The 22,836-nt window shown below is 39.6% G+C and overlaps 1 protein-coding gene across 3 annotated transcripts in view; it reads right to left on the bottom strand.

Annotated features, from left to right (window-relative positions):
* Nucleotides 1–22,836, bottom strand: part of LOC117289225 (N-acetylgalactosamine-6-sulfatase-like) — a 28,485-nt gene that overhangs the window by 4,149 nt on the left and 1,500 nt on the right. The window contains exons 2-8 of one of the 3 annotated variants that reach the window (XM_033770245.1): nt 19,368–19,491; nt 16,792–16,969; nt 15,012–15,219; nt 14,035–14,299; nt 7,088–7,191; nt 5,857–6,102; nt 1,091–1,212 (exon numbers count right to left, since the gene is read on the bottom strand). In XM_033770245.1, the coding sequence (XP_033626136.1) occupies nt 1,091–1,212; nt 5,857–6,102; nt 7,088–7,191; nt 14,035–14,299; nt 15,012–15,219; nt 16,792–16,969; nt 19,368–19,491 (1,247 nt within the window). Of the gene's footprint in view, nt 1–1,090; nt 1,213–5,856; nt 6,103–7,087; nt 7,192–9,550; nt 9,816–13,498; nt 13,764–14,034; nt 14,300–15,011; nt 15,220–16,791; nt 16,970–19,367; nt 19,492–22,836 lie in introns of all 3 variants that reach the window. The other 2 variants (XM_033770244.1, XM_033770243.1) reach the window with 2 other exon arrangements.

Genomic DNA, 22,836 nt, shown 5'->3' with positions numbered 1-22,836 from the left:
TTGTGTGACAAGGGTGTTTTTTTCTTTCATTAATATCTCGCAATTTGGACGACTGATTGAGCTCAAATTTACACAGGTTTGTTATTTTATACATATGTTGAGATACATCAAATGTGAAGACTAGTCTTTGACAATTACCAGTCAGTGTCCAGTGGATTTAAATCTAAATCACTTGTTTAAAAACAACTTTTAACCAATTCATTTAACATATTACATTGAACATCCATTAAACTTTAACCATATTAGGTCACTCTGTGTTTCTAAGAAACTTGGGCAATATTGCTTTTATTATTTCAGAATGTACCGTCAAAAAAAGACCGCGATATTCGATTATATCGTGATTCATCTGAACCTAAAATTCTGACAACTTTGTTGCACAATTTTAATACTCTGTAAAAAATAAATTGAGGTATACATCTGTCGGGTGTACTGTCTACCCATGGTGTGCAAACCTGGGCCTTTCAGTTACACACACATACTGACATACATGTAAAGTGTCTTTTGAAGTGTCTACTGCGCATGACTGTTCTTACATGTGTGCATATTTTGCTAGATCCCGCCCATTTCATTCTAGCTAGCCAGAGCATCCATAATGCACATGTGGTGACTTCTGATGGGTTGTGGTGTGTTTTATGGTTTTATGATCCAAATGTGGTTTTCATTTTGTGGCAAAGGACCAGCTCCACACACACAGGGGAAAAATGATACAATTGTATTACTTCTGTAGTGTCTGTGTGAGACTGCCTGGTCCTAAAGACTTTAATTGTTTAATGTTGTCTTTTTCAAAGAAATCCTGTCATTTCGGGATCAAAAGGGGAATCTTGCAGATGGTTCTGGGACTTTACATTTTTTTAAACAGCCCTTTGTGGTTGCAAGCTGTCTCAATTAGGTAATATGCTTCATCAAAACCACGATTTGCCGATAATTCGATTAACAAAATATCTAGCTGATATGGTAATCGCGATTTTCGATAACATTGAGATATCGCCCAAGCTTAGTTTCTAAAAACCAAAGGGACCTGATGAAAGTTTGTCAGAGCTCCACTGCGTTGTTATATAGCAAGATTTGATTTATTTCTGTCGATCTGTACCTGATAGGATATTTCTCTCCAGGGTCTCGACCAAGATGAAAGAGAAGTGGAGAAGAGCTGTGATTGGTCTGCTCATGAGTCATCACTCCTGTCACATTTTCTCCTCGACAAAAATTCACACCCTGAAACCAGCACAGAAAGAAAAGAACAAACTTGATGCATTCCCTCGTGTACATACTGTAGTTTCAATTTCAGCCAAAGATATCTGTATACTGTCAACTATACAAAGAAACACAACTTATTTATTTTGTTGGAACAGAATGTGTGTAGTTAGATCATTTAGGGCAAATCGTGACATTACAGTAAGCAACCAAGCACTTGTCCCTCGGAGGCCATTTAGACATGCTCACAATGCAGCACAGAAACAGCCATTGCCAAGTTCATGGGTCATTCCATGAATGTGGGACCCAAATTGACTGAAACCTAAAAGTCAAAATTTGAAGTTTGAATCATTATCCACTGAATGTGACGCTGCACTGCTGTTTATTTTGCTCTTCAAACACTATCGAATTTCTGCTTTATTTTAGTATTTATGTGCCATATAGTCTGTTTGATTGTTTAACTGCTCTGTCGTCGGTACTTGTCAGCCAGTTTGATACCAGTATTAGTGATGATTTCTACATAGTTTCTTCATTTTAACTGTTTTGGAGCTGCACAGCACGCTGATCCATGTGAGTTTTGTACATAGCTTGACATTGATATCCATCTTGTACTATGCATTCATATACTGCACACGCTCTACTTGAAATAAGGAGAACAATGGCTCACAACCTCGTTACTCGACCCTTTACCTCCAAGAAATGGATCGCTCTCAAGGTGCTTAAAATTGTGCGTACTACAAAGAGAGGATACTGTGGCGGCATGTTACGTAACAAATTTCAAATTCCAACTGTGGTCACAGCTCCAACTCATTCACCATTCACAAAGCCATGCTGTAGGTCTGTAGGTGAGCATAACTTAGTGTGCGTTTCAGAAACGTCCCCGGCTGTCACTGTAACTCAAAAATCAAGGCTTGCAATATGGAATGCTAATTCATTGAAGAAGAAAACAACTTCTCTCACCGATTTCATCATTCGTGAAAAAATTTACCTTTTCGCCATCACCGAATCATGGTAATCTGGAGATGATCGTGACAGTTGTCCACTTGCTGATGTGAAGAGAACATTGCCTCATTTTAATGTCTACAATCAACCTCGTGGTTGTGGACTGTGCCTTTTTTCTCATCAAGGGATTGTTGTGAAGAAAAACCATCAGAACAAATTTAGATCCTTTGAATACATGGACTTATCTGTGTCTGTTGGCAGTTCGTTATTTTTCATTATCTACCGGCCACCACCGTCTGGACTTATCTGTGTCTGTTGGCAGTTCGTCATTTTTCATTATCTACCGGCCACCACCGTCTCAAGTTAACAAACTGACTAGTACAATGTTTTTCACGGTTTGTTCTACTCTGCTTGAGACAATAACTATTCACCTAGGTCATATAACCATGGCTGAAGATTTAAACTTTCACATTGATGTCAACGATGATCGCGACGCTACAGTTTTTCGGGAGATGCTGGATTCTACTGGACTTCAGCAGCATGTCACTGGGTCAACGCATCGTCATGGCCATACTCTGGATCTGGTTATCACCCGGATAGATGAACATGTAGTCGCTGACATTGAGATAGTTCGAGGTCTTCCCTCAGATCACCATGCCGTCAAATGCCAGCTCGATTTATCTCGACCCCGCCCGATAAAGAAGCTGGTTAAGTCTCGGGAATTGCGCAAAATAGACTTTCTCAAGTTCAACAAGGATATTGAACAATCAGCTTTGGCTACTAATCCTGTTGCCGACTTACATCAATTTGTTGCACGCTATGAACTGATACTTAGTGAATTGTTGGATCGTCATGCTCCAATGAAGTCCAGACTGATAACACTACGACCAAATGCACCATGGTACACTGACGACCTTCGAGAAATCAAGGTGAAACGTCGCCAACTTGAACGTGCCTGGATTGCTTCTGGACTTGCCATCGATAAGCAGCTCTTCGTTGACCAATGTAAAAAGTACAGAAGAATGTTGGAGCAAGCTAAATGCAGGTACTATAGGGCCAAGGTGGTTGGCTGTGACACTCAACAATTGTTTCAGCTTGTTGACACCTTTTTTCGAGCTACCCCCGTCAAGCGTCAAGTAGACTTCGCAGACTTCTTTTATACAAAGACCAAGAATCTCTGCAGCAACCTTGACGCCATACCACAACCTACCACATCTGTTGATATGTCAGAATTGTGTGAGCATACCTTCAGCTCATTTAGTGAAGTAACTGAAAGTGAGATCCAAAAAGTCATCAGTGAATCTGGAATAAAGTCATGTCCACTCGACCCGCTTCCTGGAACAGTCATGAAACAGTGTTTAGATTCGCTAGTTCCTTGCATAACGTGTATAATACACTGTATTGTCAACCAATCATTGACAACCGGAGTTGTGCCACCAGAACTGAAAATTGCTAGAGTCGTGCCGTTGATTAAGAAACCATCTCTTGATGTCGAACACCTCAACAATTACAGACCGATATCAAATTTGAAGTTCTTGTTCAAAACCATTGAACAGGTTGCATCTTCACAGTTGAATGCCTACCTACAGCAACGCGGTCTGTATGTACAGAGACAATCAGCCTATCGTAGATTTCATTCAACTGAGACAGCGCTGGTTCGCGTCCACAACGATCTTCTTCAGGCTGTCGATCGTCATCAGGAAGCCATTCTATTGCTTCTTGATTTCTCTTCGGCATTCGACACGATAAACCATGACATCCTACTTAAACGCCTGCATTGCCGACACGGAATTTCGATTACCGCACTTGATTGGTTTGCATCTTACATTCAAGGCCGTCGTCAGTATGTAGATATCTCCGGTGTCCCATCAATAGAGTTATCACTTGAAGAGGGCGTTCCACAGGGTTCCGTACTAGGACCTACCTTATTCACAACGTATTCTGCTCCGATCAGCGACATCATCAACAGTCATGGAATACATCACATGGAATACATCACATGAGTTTAATACGCAGATGATACTCAGCTGTATGTGATATTTGATCCTTCTACGCATTCGGAAGCCATCACAACAATTGAATGATGTGTCCGCGGCATCAAAGCTTAGGCAGTCCAAAACAAAATGGCCTTAAATGATACAAAGACTAAGGTTGTTCATCTGAGTTCTCAATTTTTAAAAGTTCCCTCCCTACCTCAAATCATCATTGGAGAATCACCAGTTGCTACAACAAATTCTGTAAGAGATCTACATTGTAGGTTTCATCATTGACAGCACTTTGGCAATGAAAGAACATGTGCGTTCCGTCACAAAATCATCTTCGTTTGCTCTTCATAAAATTAGTCGGATTCGTAAATACCTGGACAAGAAGGCATCGGAACGACTGATACATGCTTTTGTAACGTCTCGTTTAGGCTACTGTAATAGTTTACTATTTGGTCTTCCTGCCAGTGATATTGCCAAGTTGCAGAGAATTCAAAACTCAGCTGCGAGACTTGTCTCAAGAACTAAATAACGGGATCACATACAGCCTGTGCTCTTCGGTCTGCACTGGTTGCCCGTGGCACATAGAATCAAATTCAAACTCCTGCTACTAACATATAAAATTCTACATGAGCTCGCTCCTGTTTATCTGAGTGAGATCATAACTCCATACCAACCAAATCGCACTCTTCGGTCTTCGTCCAAGAATCTTCTGTGCCAACCAGCCCCAAGTCTATGCAACTCTCTACCGGAACACCTACAAGCATCTAATTCACTGGATCATTTTAAGACAATCCTGAAGACTTATCTTTTTTAACTGGCTTTTAACTAAGTACATTGCCTACTCATAATGCATGTTTTTTTTCTTGAGTGACATTTGTTATGTAATTGTTTTTGTAACTTTAACTTGCTTTCTTTTGTGATTTGTTTTCATATCTTTATAACTTTTTGGTGTGTTGTTTTAAATGACTAAGTACATTGTTTCTCATGGGGTGGAATTCTTAGAGAGTTAGGGCTAGTCTTTTTTCAAGTTAGGACATTAAGTTACTCGTCTTAATTTTAAGACTGGCCATACATTTTATATCTCTTGGGACTAGTCTTAAAGGGACTGGTCCTGACTCTTTGCGGGATTGACCCCTGTTATGATATCATTGTAAGTGTATTCCCTATGGACACCTTTTTAAAGTATTGTAAGTTTAACTAATGTTGTTATAGTAGGGCTTTTCCATAACTTTTCAATTTCGCGGTTTGTGGTTTTAACTATTGGCTGGTCCATTTTGTGGTTTATATTTTTAGAAATCTTTTATGCTCTTTGGGTTTATTTTGCTCTTGTTTGCAGCTATTTTGAATGTGTACAGCGCCTTGGGGTCCAGTCATGGATGTAAGGCGCTTTATAAGTGTTGTTTATTATTATTCACGCCCGTCATGAAAACATTTCCAAGCCCACTCGCAGTTTTCTTTGTTATAGCTTCTTGAGTATACGTTTTCCTTGGTTCTAAAACTAAAGTCTTAATGAATAAAAAGGTAACATCAAATAAGGATTCTCATTAGCAATTTCATGTATCAAATACTGACTTTTGACCCGTTTGTTGTTTGATTGCTGCCAATGCTGGGGTAGGTGCACAAATACCTTAATATATGAAGCAACATTTTGTCTATCTGCAGATTAATGTCAAAGTTAAGAATTTCTTAGAAAGGTCCAACGGTAGATAAATTTCCTCAAAAAGCTAGACAACATTACCCGTTCAAGAAACTCTGAAATTGAGTTGGTCCATGTCCAGTAGTGTGCCTTGTATAAACCAATCCGTACAGCCATCATCTCATTACCACGGTAATAGTAAATTGGTTTGTTTAGATCAACGGTTCCATTGATAAGATGAGGCAGGAGATCAGTACCATCAATAATCCGATCAGAAGGTGGCTTCAATCCAGCAATACTCAGAGACGTAGTAAATAGATCCATGATGCTTCCTAACTGATGGGATACCTGCAGATATAGGGAATCCCATTTATATAATTTATTAGATAGGGTGCAAGAGCATATTATTAATCTTGTTGGTGAAGTGTTAGGGTCATTGTTACAACCTCTTTCCCACTGTAGGTCTATAGCCAGCCGCTGTCTATTCTACAGATATTTCCATGGTACATGTGCCACCAGTGTATCCAACCTAGTTCCTGCTATTAGGGTGTTTGAGCATGAACCAGACTTTCTGCTCATTCTCACCCATACATTCTTGATTTGTTGAGATGTGGAACAAAGAGTCGCTCCAACAGCTTTATTCCACAAACTGCATCTCTTTTAGAACTCCTTGCCTGGTGGATGTTTCCCCCCATCCTTTAATCTGGACTGTTTTACGAGGAATTCCTGCCTCAAGCTCTCTAGAGTTATTTTCATGTTTAATCTTTTTCTTCTTATAGCCCTTTACCTAGAGTGGCTTTTTATCAGATTTGTGTTCCGAAAAATGATGGTACAAAAATAATCTTTGTAACAAAAATTTCATTTGAGAAGAAGATTTGGAATGCATCAAACTCTTTGTGAAGAAATCCCGTCAGAAACTTGTCTCTTTATTTCAAGGGACACGTTGCCTTTGATCGGTTGAGTTGGTCTATGAAAAGTGTTTGAAACACTTTGTTATGAAATCGGTAAGGAAAGAAAGATGTTCGAAAAGTAGAATATAATGATCTTCACAAACATGCCTCGAAATTGCATGGTTTTCCTTTTTACTTCACAAACTACATGTAACATGGTCGGCTATTTTGTGGAGTAAAATTTTACTCCACAAAATTGCTTGCCCTGTTAGTTCATGGCGTATAAGGGTAACCACATAATTTGAGGCATGCTAATGTTGGGAGGATGAACATTTGAAATGGTTTTGTATAACATGTACAAGCCAGTTTTTTAAATACCTGTCCATGTACACTATGCCGTACTAAAACATTTCCGGATTGTATCTAGTTTGACCTTGTCATACCTGTCCAGCTTTGATTGTTCCAGGCCACCATGCAATGGCTGGCTCTCTCATTCCACCTTCGAATGTTGTCTCTTTACCACATAAGAATGGTCCATTACTGCCACCTTTAGGTTAAATAAAATAGTATAAATGTAACATAATGTAATGAAACAAATATAACAGACCCCTCGCACTGACATCAAATGCAACTACAGTCCACCTATGCTCGGCCATTTTGGGGTCATACATGAAAAAATAAACGTTTCACTGCATGGGAAGTGTGCACCAAAAACGGGGAATCTGACTCCCAAAATGGGAAAACTACTGGACAAGAAAACTTGAGTGCATGTTACAGTTAATAATACAAGGTAAACCATATGAGATGTACAACAAGGCTTGTCAAATTCATAAACATTGAGAAGTGTTCAGGTTTAATGATGAATAGACCATGGGATGGGTATTGAAAACGGATCTATTTTTTGACGTGAAATTTGACGTACAAGGGTTTTCAATGGTACTGAATCCGAATTTGGTTGTTGCTAAGCTCTAAAACTACACAGTTCGTGAACAGACCAATGTTTGGGTAATTGTTTGTCAAAAACAATATTTTTTGTATAATATCTATATTCATATGGAATATTTACCCATCGTGCACAGTAGTGCAGGAACTTTCTCCAACCGGTTAATGTGAACGATGTTAATGTTCAACTTTTCTTCCCATTAAACATGCATATATAGGCCTTGGTCTAAAACAAAAATCCATGATTTTTATTGATTGAACATCAAGTACGATGCCATTTGTTTTTCGTTGCTACGATGTGCTTGTGTTTATCATCACACGCACGGTCGAGTTGGATATGGGACGCAGACGCACTATTTTGTGCGTACTCCACTCTTGCTTGTGTGATAACTAATAATTTTATCGAACAAGCCTGTAAATCGACATACTTATATTCAGGGGTTCAAAAAAATACACCGTTTGTTTAATGGTACCGTGTGGGAACGAAAACACAATAATGCTTTGAATGACGTCACCCACATCGCAGGCTTCCGGGGAGTTTTAGATCACTATTTGTCACCGTAATTGTTTCTTTTCGGGATTCGGTGCACGACTTTCGCCAAGCAATGGATTTTCTTTAATGGATTTTCTGTATTTTATTTCATACCTACATACAAAAATTGCATGGTCCCAAAGTGGGGGCAACGGTTTGAAAAATTTTAGCGATCATCCCATGGTCTAGAAGCACAAATCAATTTTTTTCATTTACTATGAAAATGTTATTTTGCAACTTGTATCGCTAACAAATGTGGAGATTAGTAAAAATGATACATTTTAGTAAATGGTAAGACAATAAATCATGCAACTCTGAAAATAAATGAAGAGAAAAGAACAGAGAAAGTTCCATTTGGATGATGACCCCCCCCCCCCCCCAAAAAAAAAACGAGAAGTTAATTGCAAAACCTTGTTTAGCCAAATCATTAGAAAACCAAAGCATACAACATGTAGAGAAAAGACCACTAAAGGAAATAGATTGAAAACCCACAGACCATCACCCTAAGCTTGTCCCTTAGAAAATGCATTGTGATCACCAGCTGCTCTTCCAGTGATGATTGTCGCCATCGATTTGCTTGCCATGGTAATCGTCAGCCTGGTTGATAAAGTTTCGCTGCTGTCAAACCATTAGTAACCATTGAATTGAATGTTCACATCATGAAACAATTTCCTATGGACGCAGTACATTCAGAGAAAAGTTGTATTAACTCAGCAGGATTTTGAGGAAATGATGAACCATCTCCGTTGATGGCGAGCTGTGGCCATCAGCCATTTGTTACAATACTTGGCGTTTGTCCTTTTTAGAATTTGATAAGAGAGTGGTGCACACTTTGAATACTAATCATTGGTGCTGGCGGCCAAGATTATTGTTCATTTGATGATGGAATGTTCTAATTCCTTCTAATGGTCCTTTCTCTATGGTCAAAGGTACAAGTTTCTAAGATGTAAAAACAAAGTTAGCATGACAGTGGCATAACTAGACATTTTCATGGGGGAGGGGCTTTTGATATATCTCACCATTCAATTGTGAATTTTTGTTAATCTCACTTGTGGGTATGGGAAGGGGGCAATGGTTCATACACACCTCCCCCCCCCCCTCCCCCAACACAGCCTCGCCAGTGCTGCTTGAATGCCACTGTCCGTTTTGAAGTAAATCTCAAATCAAACATTTTAAAACAACCAAATTAGTAGCAAAAGTTAATATTGCAGACATTTTCATTGGGAGAGAGGCAAGCACGGGCAACATTTGAGGAGGCTATTTAATGTATCAAACTTTAAAATCTCATTTGGGAGACAATGGGATGGGTGAGAGTTCTGAGGGAGCTCCCTGTCTAGTTACGCCAATGCTTCATCACAAAGTTTCAAGGGATTCAATGGCTGTCAATGATTTATGTACATGTATATTAATCATAAAACGTCATGCAACTTACAATCAAAACGAGGATTTAATGGTGCCCCATTATCCGATGTGAAAAATACAAAAGAATTTCTGTCGACCCCAAGTTTTTGCAGAATGGATAAAATCTGCCCAACACCGTCATCTAATTCCCGTACAGAGTCACCATATAAACCACGTTGGCTTGAGCCAAGATAGGTCTTAGATGCATAGTGAGGTCTATGAGTGGAATCTGGGGCCCAATACAGGAAGAATGGAGTGTCTGTCTCGTATTGCTCTTTAATGAACAATAATGCATCCTATAGGTTAAAAATAAAACAGTCACAGTTAGCTCACAAAATGGCTGCTAAAGACTCTTGAGAAATAAATTGATTGATCTGCTCATGATGGTGTGGGTGAACGAGTTCCAGTGTCTTTTTTGTGTTTTTGTGAAGAGAAATGACAGGTGTAAGTTAGATATAAAAAAAATAAAGTGCATCTCGCTCGTTGATGTTCCAGTATAGAATCACTCATTGAAATCTAGCTTTTCCATTCTTTTAGTGAAATGAAACAGTCCAGATTTAATCTTGTGGTTTAATCTGTGCCAATGTACTCATTATGAATTCAATCATCATCATTCTGTAAACTTGCACCTGTAGCCGCCTCATCCTTGAAATGCAACAAGGGCGCACTGCTGGAGTCGACGCCATCACCTGATCTCTTTCAATCGCTACTCTTCTCAGCTCTCCAACCACTCCACTTTGTCACATTGGCTATCCAGCGCAGCTTAGACTGACCTCTGCCTCCAATTGTACTATCGGCAGACCATCTATAACTGCACCGGGTAGGCCTCCCTGATCACATGAGCGCACCACTTTGCCTTCCCCTGTAAGACACCAACATCCACCAATCAGCTCAGCCAGCCTTTCGTTTGTTATGAAATCTGACCACTTTATGCCCCGGAAGGTTTTGCCAAATCATTCAGAAATATGTGACATAACCCTCCATGATCTCGAAAATCGAATCCTCCAACAAGCTGACAATATACTCACTTGGTGGCACTATAGAGATGACATTCTCATAATCTATGGCGGTAATATTGAAGAATTCAAAAACCTGGTAAATACCATGAGTCAAATGCACCCCACCCTCAAATTCACTTTTGAGGCCTCAAACTGTTCAGTGAACTATCTTGACTTAACCATATTCAAAGGTAACAGATTCCGTGAAACCGGTATACTAGACACCAAACCCACAGAAACATATCAATACCTTCATAAATCCTCATCCCACCCACCACATGTTTTTAACGCATTCATATACGGGGAAACACTCCGCTTTGCAAGAAACACCAACAACATTGAGGATTTTCAAGAGAAAGTTGAGACCTTCACAAACAAACTAACAGCAAGAGGTTACACACATGATGAAATAAACACACAGATACAAAAGGTATCACATCATGAACGTGCTAACATGATTCACAAACCACTGGAAGTACACCAGCAAAACAATAAATCACCTCTCGTCTTCACAACATACAACCCGGCACTTTTCCACAAGGATATATCACGCCAATCACCAAACATTGGCCTCTAATTCAAAGCGATGAAACACTCACGGAAATTTTTCCGAACACACCCTTCATTGCTTTCAAAAAAGACAAAAACATACGGGAAATGATCATCAGAGCCAATTGCCACCGGACACAACTGAGTCCGAAAGCGACCTCGACGATCCCTCTCCCGCAAATAATTCTCTAGAATTACAAGAAACACTTGAGGACCTGATTGCCTTACTTTGAATACTATCCAACAAACGGTACATGCCTTGGTTATCTATTCAAAAAAACACAAACACACCCACAGCTATGTCATAAACCCTACCATATTGGTTGCTCCCCCCATCTTTTTCAAGATGTAAACAAGAGATTACCCGATTCATTGAATGCAACCTTACATGCAACTGACGAGGAAGCTTACATGACTTCCGAAAACTAGTTATTGCTACCCAAGGATCTGCAAAAATATCCCAAATCTCGAAAACATTTTCGTTCACATACAGACCAACTTGGTCTTAAAGGGTCACATTTCCTGGTTAAACTATTTCCCATCAACACCATTTTATAATAACAACGGTGGAAATAGTACAGCACAGTTACAATAATTGGAATCGTATTAATACAATACAATACATGTTTCAATTTACGACAAGTCAACAGACACAGCGTCACTGGATGGGAGAGCACCAACATTTATTATCCTTTCCAATCCCTATTCTTATTCGGACCTCTTCGCTGTCATTGAGCTGGTGCCAAGATAGGGACACTTGCTGACAGGGTATCATGGCCCCATGGAAAGCAATCGTCTCATCTGTCAACATCGTCTGGAGGACGAGGTACTGTCTTATATACCCGGATGTATAACAAGGCCATACTCCTCCGAGATATCTCCAAGAATGGCAAGCAATGCTTTCTGGTGAGAGCCACCAATACCAGATCATCAGCATACCTCAGCTCTTTGATAGAGACCACTCACATTGGGGGCTCTGAGATACGTTGTATGGCAATACAACTCCCTCATCAAAATTCTGTGTAGAAGCTGAAAAGTGTTGGAGGGTGTGGGCAGCCTTGCCTCACACCAGCTGGGGTGTCAAAAACCTGTATGAGTTGACCCTTCCATCAGAGTTGACCATTTGCATACAGGTACAGGTCTTCACTGAGTCGCAGTACATCAACATCAACACCGAGTTCGCCAAGTTTTGCAAACATGAGCTCGTGGTTACCGGAGTCAAAGGCTTTTTTGTAATCAAGGAAGGCCAGATGGAGTGGAGTCTTGGCCGTGTAGTAGGCTTCAGATACTGATTTACGAAGGTAGCCTCTATTGTACCATTCCCTTCACTGAAACCTAACTGTGATTCAGTGACTTGACCTGTGCAATTTTCTTTGCCAGAATGCGGTTAAATACTATCTTACTTGCATGACTGCATTCAATATGTAAAGTGATAGTTTACTAGTGAATGACAGAATGAGGCAGAGCCCGTGTGCATTTATTATTATTGCCCAAATGAGAGGGGGGGGGGGGGTAGTATCCCTGTAGAATGATTGGGTTTGTTATATTTAAAAGTTCTTGGTCTGTATTTCCTTAGTGTGATTCTGTAAACTCAAACTGTTTTGTACACTACCAATTGGGGGTTCTGGTGGTGTTTGGTATCACAGATCTTTCAACTTCAACTTGAACAGATGGAAATATCTGATAGTTCTCTTTCCAATGATGGTGAGCTTGGGTATTAAGGATGACAACACTACAGCTATATCACAAATGGCCTACTTCAGGGTTGAATGTTTGTGAGTGGACTAAAGTCACCAATGGTATAAAGACATGAATGAGTGCAATCAGTCTAGGGTGTGAGTAGGTTGAAATGTTCCATACCCTATTTGTGACCGGGTTTTTTTCTTTCATTTCAACCGGAAATATTTGGAAAGGTATCGTCCGAAGCATGTTTACAAGCGGATTTTGTGTATTGGTACTACTTTTATTACTTGCATTGCCAATCTTTTGGAAATTTACCCAAAAATGGGGCACCCGTAAAAATGTACCAGCCACCACGATAGTATTGATTGTAAGCCCACATTGCAAATTGGTTGCTGCAACTGCAATCTAAAACACCTGTAATTGACTTAGAAAAGTAGTGGTAGCACTTTAAGACTAACTAATTCGAAAAACAAAACTGCAAGAACTTTCATAGCAACAAACTACTTTTTAGTACTTTACTTAACTGTATAGGTTTATACCATGATTAACACATGCAAAAGTGTGTACAATTCAAAGCTATTTACCCATGTTTATCCCATATTGCGCTTCACCTCTTTCATTTGTCAATTGTTCAGATTTAAAAAGAAAGAAGAAAATGTATGGAAGCGTTAGAAATGGTAAGGGCCACTAATGAAACTGCTTTTCTTACCACCAAAAGGAGAGGAAGAAAAAATGCATGAACATCTCACCATGGAACTTTCCTACCAGAGCAGCACCATTGTCAGAAGTGAAGAATGCAAAGGTGTTTTGGTCGATACCCATATCTTTCAATTTTTGGAGGATTTGCCCAACTCCATTATCTAATTCCTGCACAGCATCACCATAGAGACCACGTTGGCTTTTGCCCAGGAACGATTTGGATGCGTAAAGAGGAGTGTGAGTTGCATCAGGAACCCAATACAGCAAGAAGGGTTCACTAGCTATATGTTGAGCCTCAATAAAGCTAAGCGCTTCCTGAGGTTTTTTTGAAAATGTGATAAAAAGTCAGGTTATCGCAGCTGCTCAAGAATCAGGGTTTCTGCTACAGTTTATATAGACTAACATTTTGTTTGGTTTGGAATGGCTACAGTCAACCTGATTTAAAAAGGTGAAACACACAAAACATTACACACATACATGTAGAGGTTGACTAATTAGTAGTGAAGAAAACTTTCAACAAATGAGATGCTACGTGAATCAAGGTGTATGGTGTATTAAGTAACAGCAACTCACATAATAACCTCACCCTTTTCTCTGGCATAAGCCGCCCCACCATTATCAGATGTGAAAAATGCAAAGGTATTCTTAGTAATCCCATGCTTCTTGATCCTGGCTAGGATCTGACCCACGCCATCATCTAGCTCTCTCACTGCGTCTCCGTAAAGACCTCTCTGGCTGGTGCCGTGATAAGGCTCTGAAGCATACAATGGTGTATGCGTGGAGTCTGGGACCCAGTACAAAAGAAATGGATTGCTGCTTGCATGTTGTTCATCAATAAAGCTGATTGCCTCCTAAAACATTGTGATAGTGTAAAATGGTTGTGACATCAAAGATGTGTTTTAGGTACAGAAGGTATCTGTGGGTAATAGAGCCATTCATTTTCATTTTAAAGGTATGTAGTGTTTTTTTTTCGACCACTTTTTGTAGCTTTGTTTTCCTGTCAGACGACAATACAGTTAAGAAAACTTATGTGCACAACTTTCCATGTAAACAAACCTTCACTTCATATGCAAACAATGTTTCCAAATTTTTGTTGATCTCTCTTATGTTTCCAACCTGAAAGCTTGAATTTGGTGAGTCAAACAAAGGAACTGTGAAAATCATTCAAAAGATGATTTCATCCTCTACAAAATAAACTCAACTTGTAACACAAGAAAATAATCACACCAACAGTTATCCAACGATTTCTGGATACAGCCGGAAATCGATTGAATTTTCATGGCGCACTGAGGAGCGTTTAAAAATTGGCCTCTGACAAGGACGCACCCTTCTGATAATTTATATGTACAGATACTGATTCAAACCTATGTACAGTACTCAGTGATTTCAAAGATGGCCTCCTTTTTTTCAGAAGACATAGAAAAAAGGTCTGGATTTAAGATAATTTTTCATTGAGAAAGTTTTCTCTCTGAAGCTATGACAAAAGTTTCTTTTGAACAAATTTAAAACGCCAAACAGCTAACATTAACAGAGAATAGTAAACACTTAAAAAATGATACATACCTTAATATACAACTGTGTTAGGTTAGACTCTCCTGCTTTTGTTATAATGAAGTCATCATAGTAACGGCCAGCCATGTCCTGATTCTTGTACACAGGAATATTGGGTGTACCAATGTTGTTGTATGGTCCAAAGTGGCAATTAGGTGACCCAAAAAACTCATCAAAGCCATGTTTCAACGGTAAATACTGTGTCTGGTGGCCCAAATGCCTGCATTAAATAACAAGGGGAGAAAAGTCAAACTTTAAGATAGAAAGCTTGTCAATGTGCCAGCTAGTTTTAGTCAATTTCGTAACAAGAACAATTAACAATAGACGATGTGACCTGTGACGTCACACGAAAACCATAACATGAGCGCGCATACCGCCGGGCAAAACCTTCTGTGTTTTGGCAGCCAGCTAGAAAGTGTATGCAATCTTACCATGACTACAAGTCTTTTTGCCCGGCAAAACATGACGATACAGTGTTTTTTCAACAGAGGGCGGTTTGAATGTAAACATACGTCACATCGTCTATAGTTTCTTGTTTTTTAAGTTCTTTATAATATAAAACTTGATGCCGGAAAAATGTTTGACCTACCATTCTGATTTACTACTAGTTAGTAACAAAAATGTTAACTATAATTTCTCGTTTTTGAGGTTCTTTATAATAAAACTTGAGGCCAGAAAAATGTTGGACTTAACATTCTGATTTAATACAAGTGACTTCTCATATAGCGCGCATGTCCGTCACTCAGTGATGCTCAAGGCGCTTTAAAGACACTATTGGTAATTGTCAAAGACCAGTCTTCTCACTTGGTAAATTCCAACATATGCATACAAACCTGTGAAAATCTGAGCTCAACTGGTCATCATTGCAAGGTAATAATAATGAAAAAACACCCTTGTCACACGAAGTTGTGTGCTTTCAGATAATTGATTTCGAGACCTCAAATTCTAAATCTGAGGTCTCAAAATAAAATTTGTGGAAAATACTTTTTTCTCGAAAACTACGTTACTTCAGAGGGAGGAGATCTCACAATGTTTTAAACTATCAGCTCCCCATTACTCGTTACCGAGTAAGGTTTTATGCTAATAATTGTTTTTATAGTAAATACCAATAGCTTCCACTGCCTTTAACATACAGCATATTCTGCAAGGTATGTGGGACTACGTTTGAATTATGAGACCTTATTCTTAGCACCATGAAATTACTCACAGGGTGTTGTGACGCATATGCAGCAAATCCAGCCAGAAACACAGGGCGAACCCCTTATCTTTCTGATAAAGTGCACTGGGTTCTAAGTGCGCATTACACAACACAAGGGACCAACTGCTTCACATCCAATTCGAAAGACGAAGGACACAAGTGTCACAACTGGGGCTCAAACCCACACTCTGCTTATCAGAAACACAGGAGTTTGAATTTGGTGCTCTTAACTGCTCGGCCACGACACTTCCACAAAAGTTATGATGTTTCACTTTTTGATCACTGATTGTGTTGAAAAAGCCACAATTTATCCTTTTTTTGTATGCATGTGTTACATGATAATTAGCAGGAATATTTTCTTCTCATCTTCAGATTAAAAAAAAAACAATATTGGCGGGGGAGGAACAACAGGATTATTTTGTTCAAACAATTACATTTTTAAATTTTTAGAATGACAGGACAATTACATTTTTAAATTTTTAGAATGACAGGATTCATCTTTTTTTCCTCAAAATTTGGGGTAATAGTATAATTTTCAATACAACATGGTCAATATACAGAATGAGTTAGGGCATAGAGTGTTATTGTACAAACCATTTGCCAATAATCTTGCTCTTATATCCAACTGTGCGTAAAAGTTCTGGCAATAGAACTTCACCATCTTGAATCCCACCATCAAGAAACTGTGGCACATACGCATTACGAGCATGCTGATTGGTCGTGTAGAAACCATTTCGAATTGGAAGCCTCCCACTCAGAAGAGCAGCACGTGCTGTGGATTGAAATACAACACATGTTATTAGGTTTTTCTGTACTGTATCTGGTAATCCAGTTCTCTTAAAGGAAAGGTACATGTTTGGTAATTACTAAAAATAAACATTAACTTAAAAACTGACTTGGTAACGACCATTGGAGAGCTATTGATAGTATAAAACATTGTGGGAAACGGCTCCCTCTTAAGCAATGTAGTTTTTGAGAAGGAGGTACTTTCTCACTATAATAATAAAAGACTTCTAGCTAGAAGTCCAACAAGGGTGTTTTTTCTCTCATCGTTTTCTCGCAACTTGGATGACCAATTTAGTTCAAATTTTCACAGGCTTGTTATTTTATGCTTATGTTGGGATACACCAAGTGAGAAAATTGGTCTTTGACAGATTTACATTTAACTTACAGGGTTTGAAGAAAATGATAGTGAAAAGCTTCCCAGGTGCTGTAGTTTTTGAGAAATGAGTGAACAGTCACAACATAATTGTTGTCTCAAAGAGAAGAAAATTATTTTAGCATGTAAAATCCCATTAACCAGTTCTGATATTATACCATAATAATAGCATTACTGGTTAATACGGTTTTTCATCCTAAAACTGAGACAAAAGTGATTTGTTTTACTCATTTCTCAAAAACTACAGCACCTCAGTAAGTACAATTTCAAGGAAAGCTTTCTACTATCATAATCTTGAAACTGTGTAAGTTTAATGTAAATTTGTGGACATTGTGTTTTGTGTTAGGAAAAGTGAACCTTTAAGCAATATATGTTAGTGTTGAAAAAAATTCACATGCATTTAAGAGATATATTTAGTTTGGACCTTGATCATTCAACAAGTCTGAAAAAAAAAACAAGCTGAAAAACATACATTTTAAAGACTCCTAACCAGCAGCGCTGCTGAACTCTTGCTCCTCAATTCTTGTGTAATCTTCTAACTGTGTATCAACCGAGCAGGGCGGGAATCAGATTTTCCCAAGACAAACTTCTTCCCACCACTCCTTCCCCCGAGTTACAAATCCCTCGACGCTCGGTCTCTTATCAAAAGTTGGCCCCCTAAGTTTGTAACACTTTTTCCATTAGCATCAGGAACTCTCACTAGTTTAAAGAACTACATCTTAAAAAACTGCAAATTCTTTTCAACACACCCTAGTTAACTTCTCTGTTCTTGTTCAGCACTTTGATCTCTCATGTAAAAGCGGTTATTAATAATCTAATATAATCAAACTTAGCATATAGAAGCTTTAGTAAAGTTTTGTATTCATACCAGTAAATTTAACTTTTTACTTCAAGCAAGATAAACTGATGAAATAGCACATTTCTGTCAACATGCCTAACTTGAAACAAATTTAAAAGTACACAAAATTAACTCAAAGATAAGAATTTTATTAAAATTAGAGGAGTACATGTTATTTATCTGCTGGGTTGGATGGGGTACATGTGTGGGGTACAAGTGTTGTGTTATAACTAAGCATTGTATACCAGACTAGAGTAACCTTGTCACATCCTATCCCTCATCAGAGGGGTGACTGTTCTATATTCACACACCCATGTGTTTAGACAACCCTCCTATCCCTCATCAGAGGGGTGACTGTTCTATATTCACACACCCATGTGTTTAGACAACCCTCCTATCCCTCATCAGAGGGGTGACTGTTCTATATTCACACACCCATGTGTTTAGACAACCCTCCTATCCCTCATCAGAGGGGTGACTGTTCTATATTCACACACCCATGTGTTTAGACAACCCTCCTATCCCTCATCAGAGGGGTGACTGTTCTATATTCACACACCCATGTGTTTAGACAACCCTCCTATCCCTCATCAGAGGGGTGACTGTTCTATATTCACACACCTATGTGTTTAGACAACCCTCCTATCCCTCATCAGAGGGGTGACTGTTCTATATTCACACACCTATGTGTTTAGACAACCCTCCTATCCCTCATCAGAGGGGTGACTGTTCTATATTCACACACCCATGTGTTCAGACAACCCTACATGTATGTTCTGTAGGAAAAACACCTGAGATCTGTTTGCTGGGCTTCGGATTGGGGTTAGGATTAGAAAAATACACTAAGATTGTTGGGAAATAGGGGTTGAACCCAACCTTGTCCACATGGTTTACTTTATTTTCAACCATGTTTAAAATAGTAAACTCTGGGAGGGAAACTCCTTACTTGGACCCTGATTGGACTTAACAATATTATAATATGTTTCATATTCGTAGGTTCAGCCAGCCGCCGGCAACCAACAATGAACAAACAAGCTATTAAGTAGCCAGACTATTTTAATTTGCATACGTATCCAATAATTTTGGATCATATGCATCTGATCCAATACCTTGTAACCGCTTGACACACCCTGGGGACAAGGTTGGGATTTAACTAGGCATCGGAATACTTACATGGTGAGCAAAGAGGGTTAGCCGCATAAAAATCTGTCATCAAAGTTCCCTCTGCTGCCATCTGATCAAGATGTGGAGTCTCTTTAGCTGGTTGACCCAAGATTCCAAGGTCACCCCAACCCATCTATTAATATGTCAAGAAGAATGGAGTTTTAATTACTAGTGAAAACAAACATTTCAAGTAGTACTGGGTGTTAGCAGCTTCAGAAAATCCCATTGAAGCTCAAACTGGAATACAAATGAAACAAAAATCAGTTTTCACAATCTCCCTACTCTAAGTTGAAGTTACAGACAGTTTTTGAATCAGATTAATTTCTATTGAAAACCACTCTTTCCTTTTAACGGATCGAGCCGGAGGCGAGGTTTGTTAACAGCGCCAGCCACCAACCAAGGTCATTACCACGCAGTGAAGAAAGTGAAGACCAGGTCTGAACACTGTTATTCCCACTAATAAATACCTTTTTAACGGAAAAAATTGCTACACTTAACAAAATTTTATGACTTTTCTCTCGGCGATACTTCCAGACATGTTCAGGGGCCAGCTTTTGATGGCTCCTTCTCTTTCGTGCGTTAATCACATTACTGATATTTGTAACCAATGACTCTTTTAAAGAATGGGTCTGTTCAGCGCCCTCACTGGGGTCAAAGGAGGCAAATGATTGGACGATAGCTGTTTTTTTAGCATTAAAACGCGCGCATGAGCTCAGCGTCCATGTAGCATGTTGCTGTAAACAAGACCATATTATGAACAAATGAGTTTACACGCGCGCACATGTAACTTCAAAATTGATACATTTTCAGCGTGCAACTAACATGAATATAAATAAAGCATGCGATACAGCTCGCCCCCAACAAAGTCGCACCCTGGCAATGTCGCCCCAAACAATGTCGCCCACTAGCAAAGTCGCCCCCTTAGTGACAATGTCGACCCAAGCCAATGTCTCCCCCTAGCAAAGTCGCCCCAGATGTTGTTCGGAAAATAATTAAGGCTACAATACTTATATGGTAAAAAAATATAGTTAAAACTGGTAAACATTAACCCTAACCCTAACCTACTCCTAGAACTATTTCGGTTCCGTCCTGCTATCGTCTCCCGTAACCTCATAGGTTTATATCTCTCACGCGTAAAACGATGATGGTTCAATGATATTTGGAATCACAAATCTCTTTCTTTCTTTTTTTTTAATCTCTCCAAAATTAGGCTCTACATGTATGTGTCCTTTGTATTCTCAATGTCTGAGGGGACGACCAGAGAATCCACTCCACAATCTCAATTTTTTTTTTTAACTATAAATTTTTACCGTAATTCAGTCCCATACTACTCCGTTTTACCACTACACTAACACTACAAATGCTGATTGTCCCCGGACTCTGCCAAACGCATTGCGAAGTCACGACACGTGACGAGCGTGCGCATATAATTTTGTTCCCAGGACAAACATGGAGAATTATCTGCACACGTTCGTCCTAGAAAAAAACAACACTCGATCCATGCTTTGTGTACAAAACATATGGACACCCGTCTGGGAATCAGACGTCTGGTTCCAAGACGCGTGTCTATGTTTTTGTACACAAAGCACGGATCAAGTGTTTTTTTATTCTAGGACGAACGTGTGCAGATAATTCTCCACGTTTGTCCTGAGAAAAAAATAATATGCAAACACTCGTGACTTCGGGATGCGTTCGGCAGAGTTCGGGACTGTAGTGTAGTGGTAAAACGGAGTAGTATGGGACTGAATTACGGATAAGAATTTATAATTTTTCAAATTTGTTGAGACTGTGGAATGGATTCTCTGGTCATCCCCTCAGACATTGAGATGTTAAACCTATGAGGTTACGGGAGACGATAGTCGGACGAAACCGAAATAGTTCTACCCTACCAATACAATAATTAAGCCATTATATTACCGAAAGAATCCTTTATTATTTTCTTGGGGCGACTTTGCTAGTAGGGGGCGACATTGGCTGAGGGCGACATTGGCTGAGGGCGACATTGTTGTCAGGGGGGCGACATTGTTGTCAGGGGGCGACTTTGCTAGGGGCGCGTTGTTTGGAGGCAATATTGTCAGGGGGCAACTTTGACTTTGTAACAACTCGGGGCGAGCCGGTTATTAGGGGGCGACTTTGCAGGGGGAGAGCTTGCTAGGTGGCGAGATGACCAGCCTCCATAATTAATAAGGGAATCAATGTGTGGTGAAGAGGTTTTCAACTAGTGGTTTAATCCCAACGAGGCCTGGTTCTTGATAACTTTACCGAGACGAAGTCGAGGTAAATTATAAAGAACCAGGCCTTGGTGGGTTTAAACCACTAGTTGAAAACCGATTCAACACACTTTGATTCCCATTCATATATACCTTTTCAGTCAAAAACATCTTCAGTTTTTGGTCAAAAAGTAAAATAAATGCAAAAATGTTAAAGTGGTAAATTATTTCTTTCAACACAACACCCCTCCAGCTATGAAATGGTAAAGTCCTCTGCTGCCCTCGGGTAAACAACTCCTTATTTAGGGAATGCTGTGCGTTTCGCGCGTATTGATCGCGTGATGAGGCACCACAACTGTTTCAGCCGTTGCTCTCGACCAACAATGGACCTTGCATTGACGTCATCCAATGGCCATCTTAGTGGAAAAACGGTGACGACACAATCGAAACGCACAGATTTGTATGCGCTGCGCACAGGATTGGCCAATGAACAACCTCCTTTTGACCTCTAGGTGAGGGCGCCCTACTGAAATGACGTCATGTGCATAAGGTCTATAATAGGAATGAAGAAACTGTCTTATTTATAAGAACAGGTGCAAGGTCGCGTGTAGCCCACCTTGTTGAGCTGTTTTAACATCGGTCTCGTCACTGTCACCATGACAGCCCACCTTCGATACATGTCGCAAAATGCGTGGTAGTTTGACTGCAAATTTCTCCCATTTAAAAAAGGCCTATACTACTCCAACATACCTCATTTTATTCCTTACATTTGTGGAATTACTATGACACATAACAGGGCTTACTAAATGATGACTTTGTCCAGATGTGATGATTTGAAAATTGGTCCAAAAAATCGTGTACAAAAATTACATTTAACGTGACATGTTCTTGGGCGCCGCCATGTTTTAATGATTCTCCTCCCTGTTGACCGTGGGCACCCGGCAAATCTTGGAAGTCATGAATATCCATAAGGTGACGTCATGATTGCTAGGCTTATGTGCGTGTACAGTAACAACTGAATATGTGTAAGGTGACGTAGCGCAGACCTACCAAGTCTCATGCATTAGGTGTGAGACTCGCGCATTTAGGCTCTGTCTCACGCTCAGCAACCATTTTCTCACGCATTGGGGCCAGACCGGGAAAAAAATAAAAATTAACGACAATGCATTGCCAAATCGCGCTCGTGTGTACAAAAAATGCAATCTACTATGTTTTTTACACAATCTTCAGATTATACGCAGTTTATCAGAATCATCAACTTGAGCTGC

The sequence above is a fragment of the Asterias rubens genome, chromosome 4 (genome assembly GCF_902459465.1).
Source record: "Asterias rubens chromosome 4, eAstRub1.3, whole genome shotgun sequence".
In the NCBI taxonomy this organism is placed as follows: domain Eukaryota; kingdom Metazoa; phylum Echinodermata; class Asteroidea; order Forcipulatida; family Asteriidae; genus Asterias; species Asterias rubens.
This window is presented reverse-complemented; position numbering and strand designations above follow the sequence as displayed.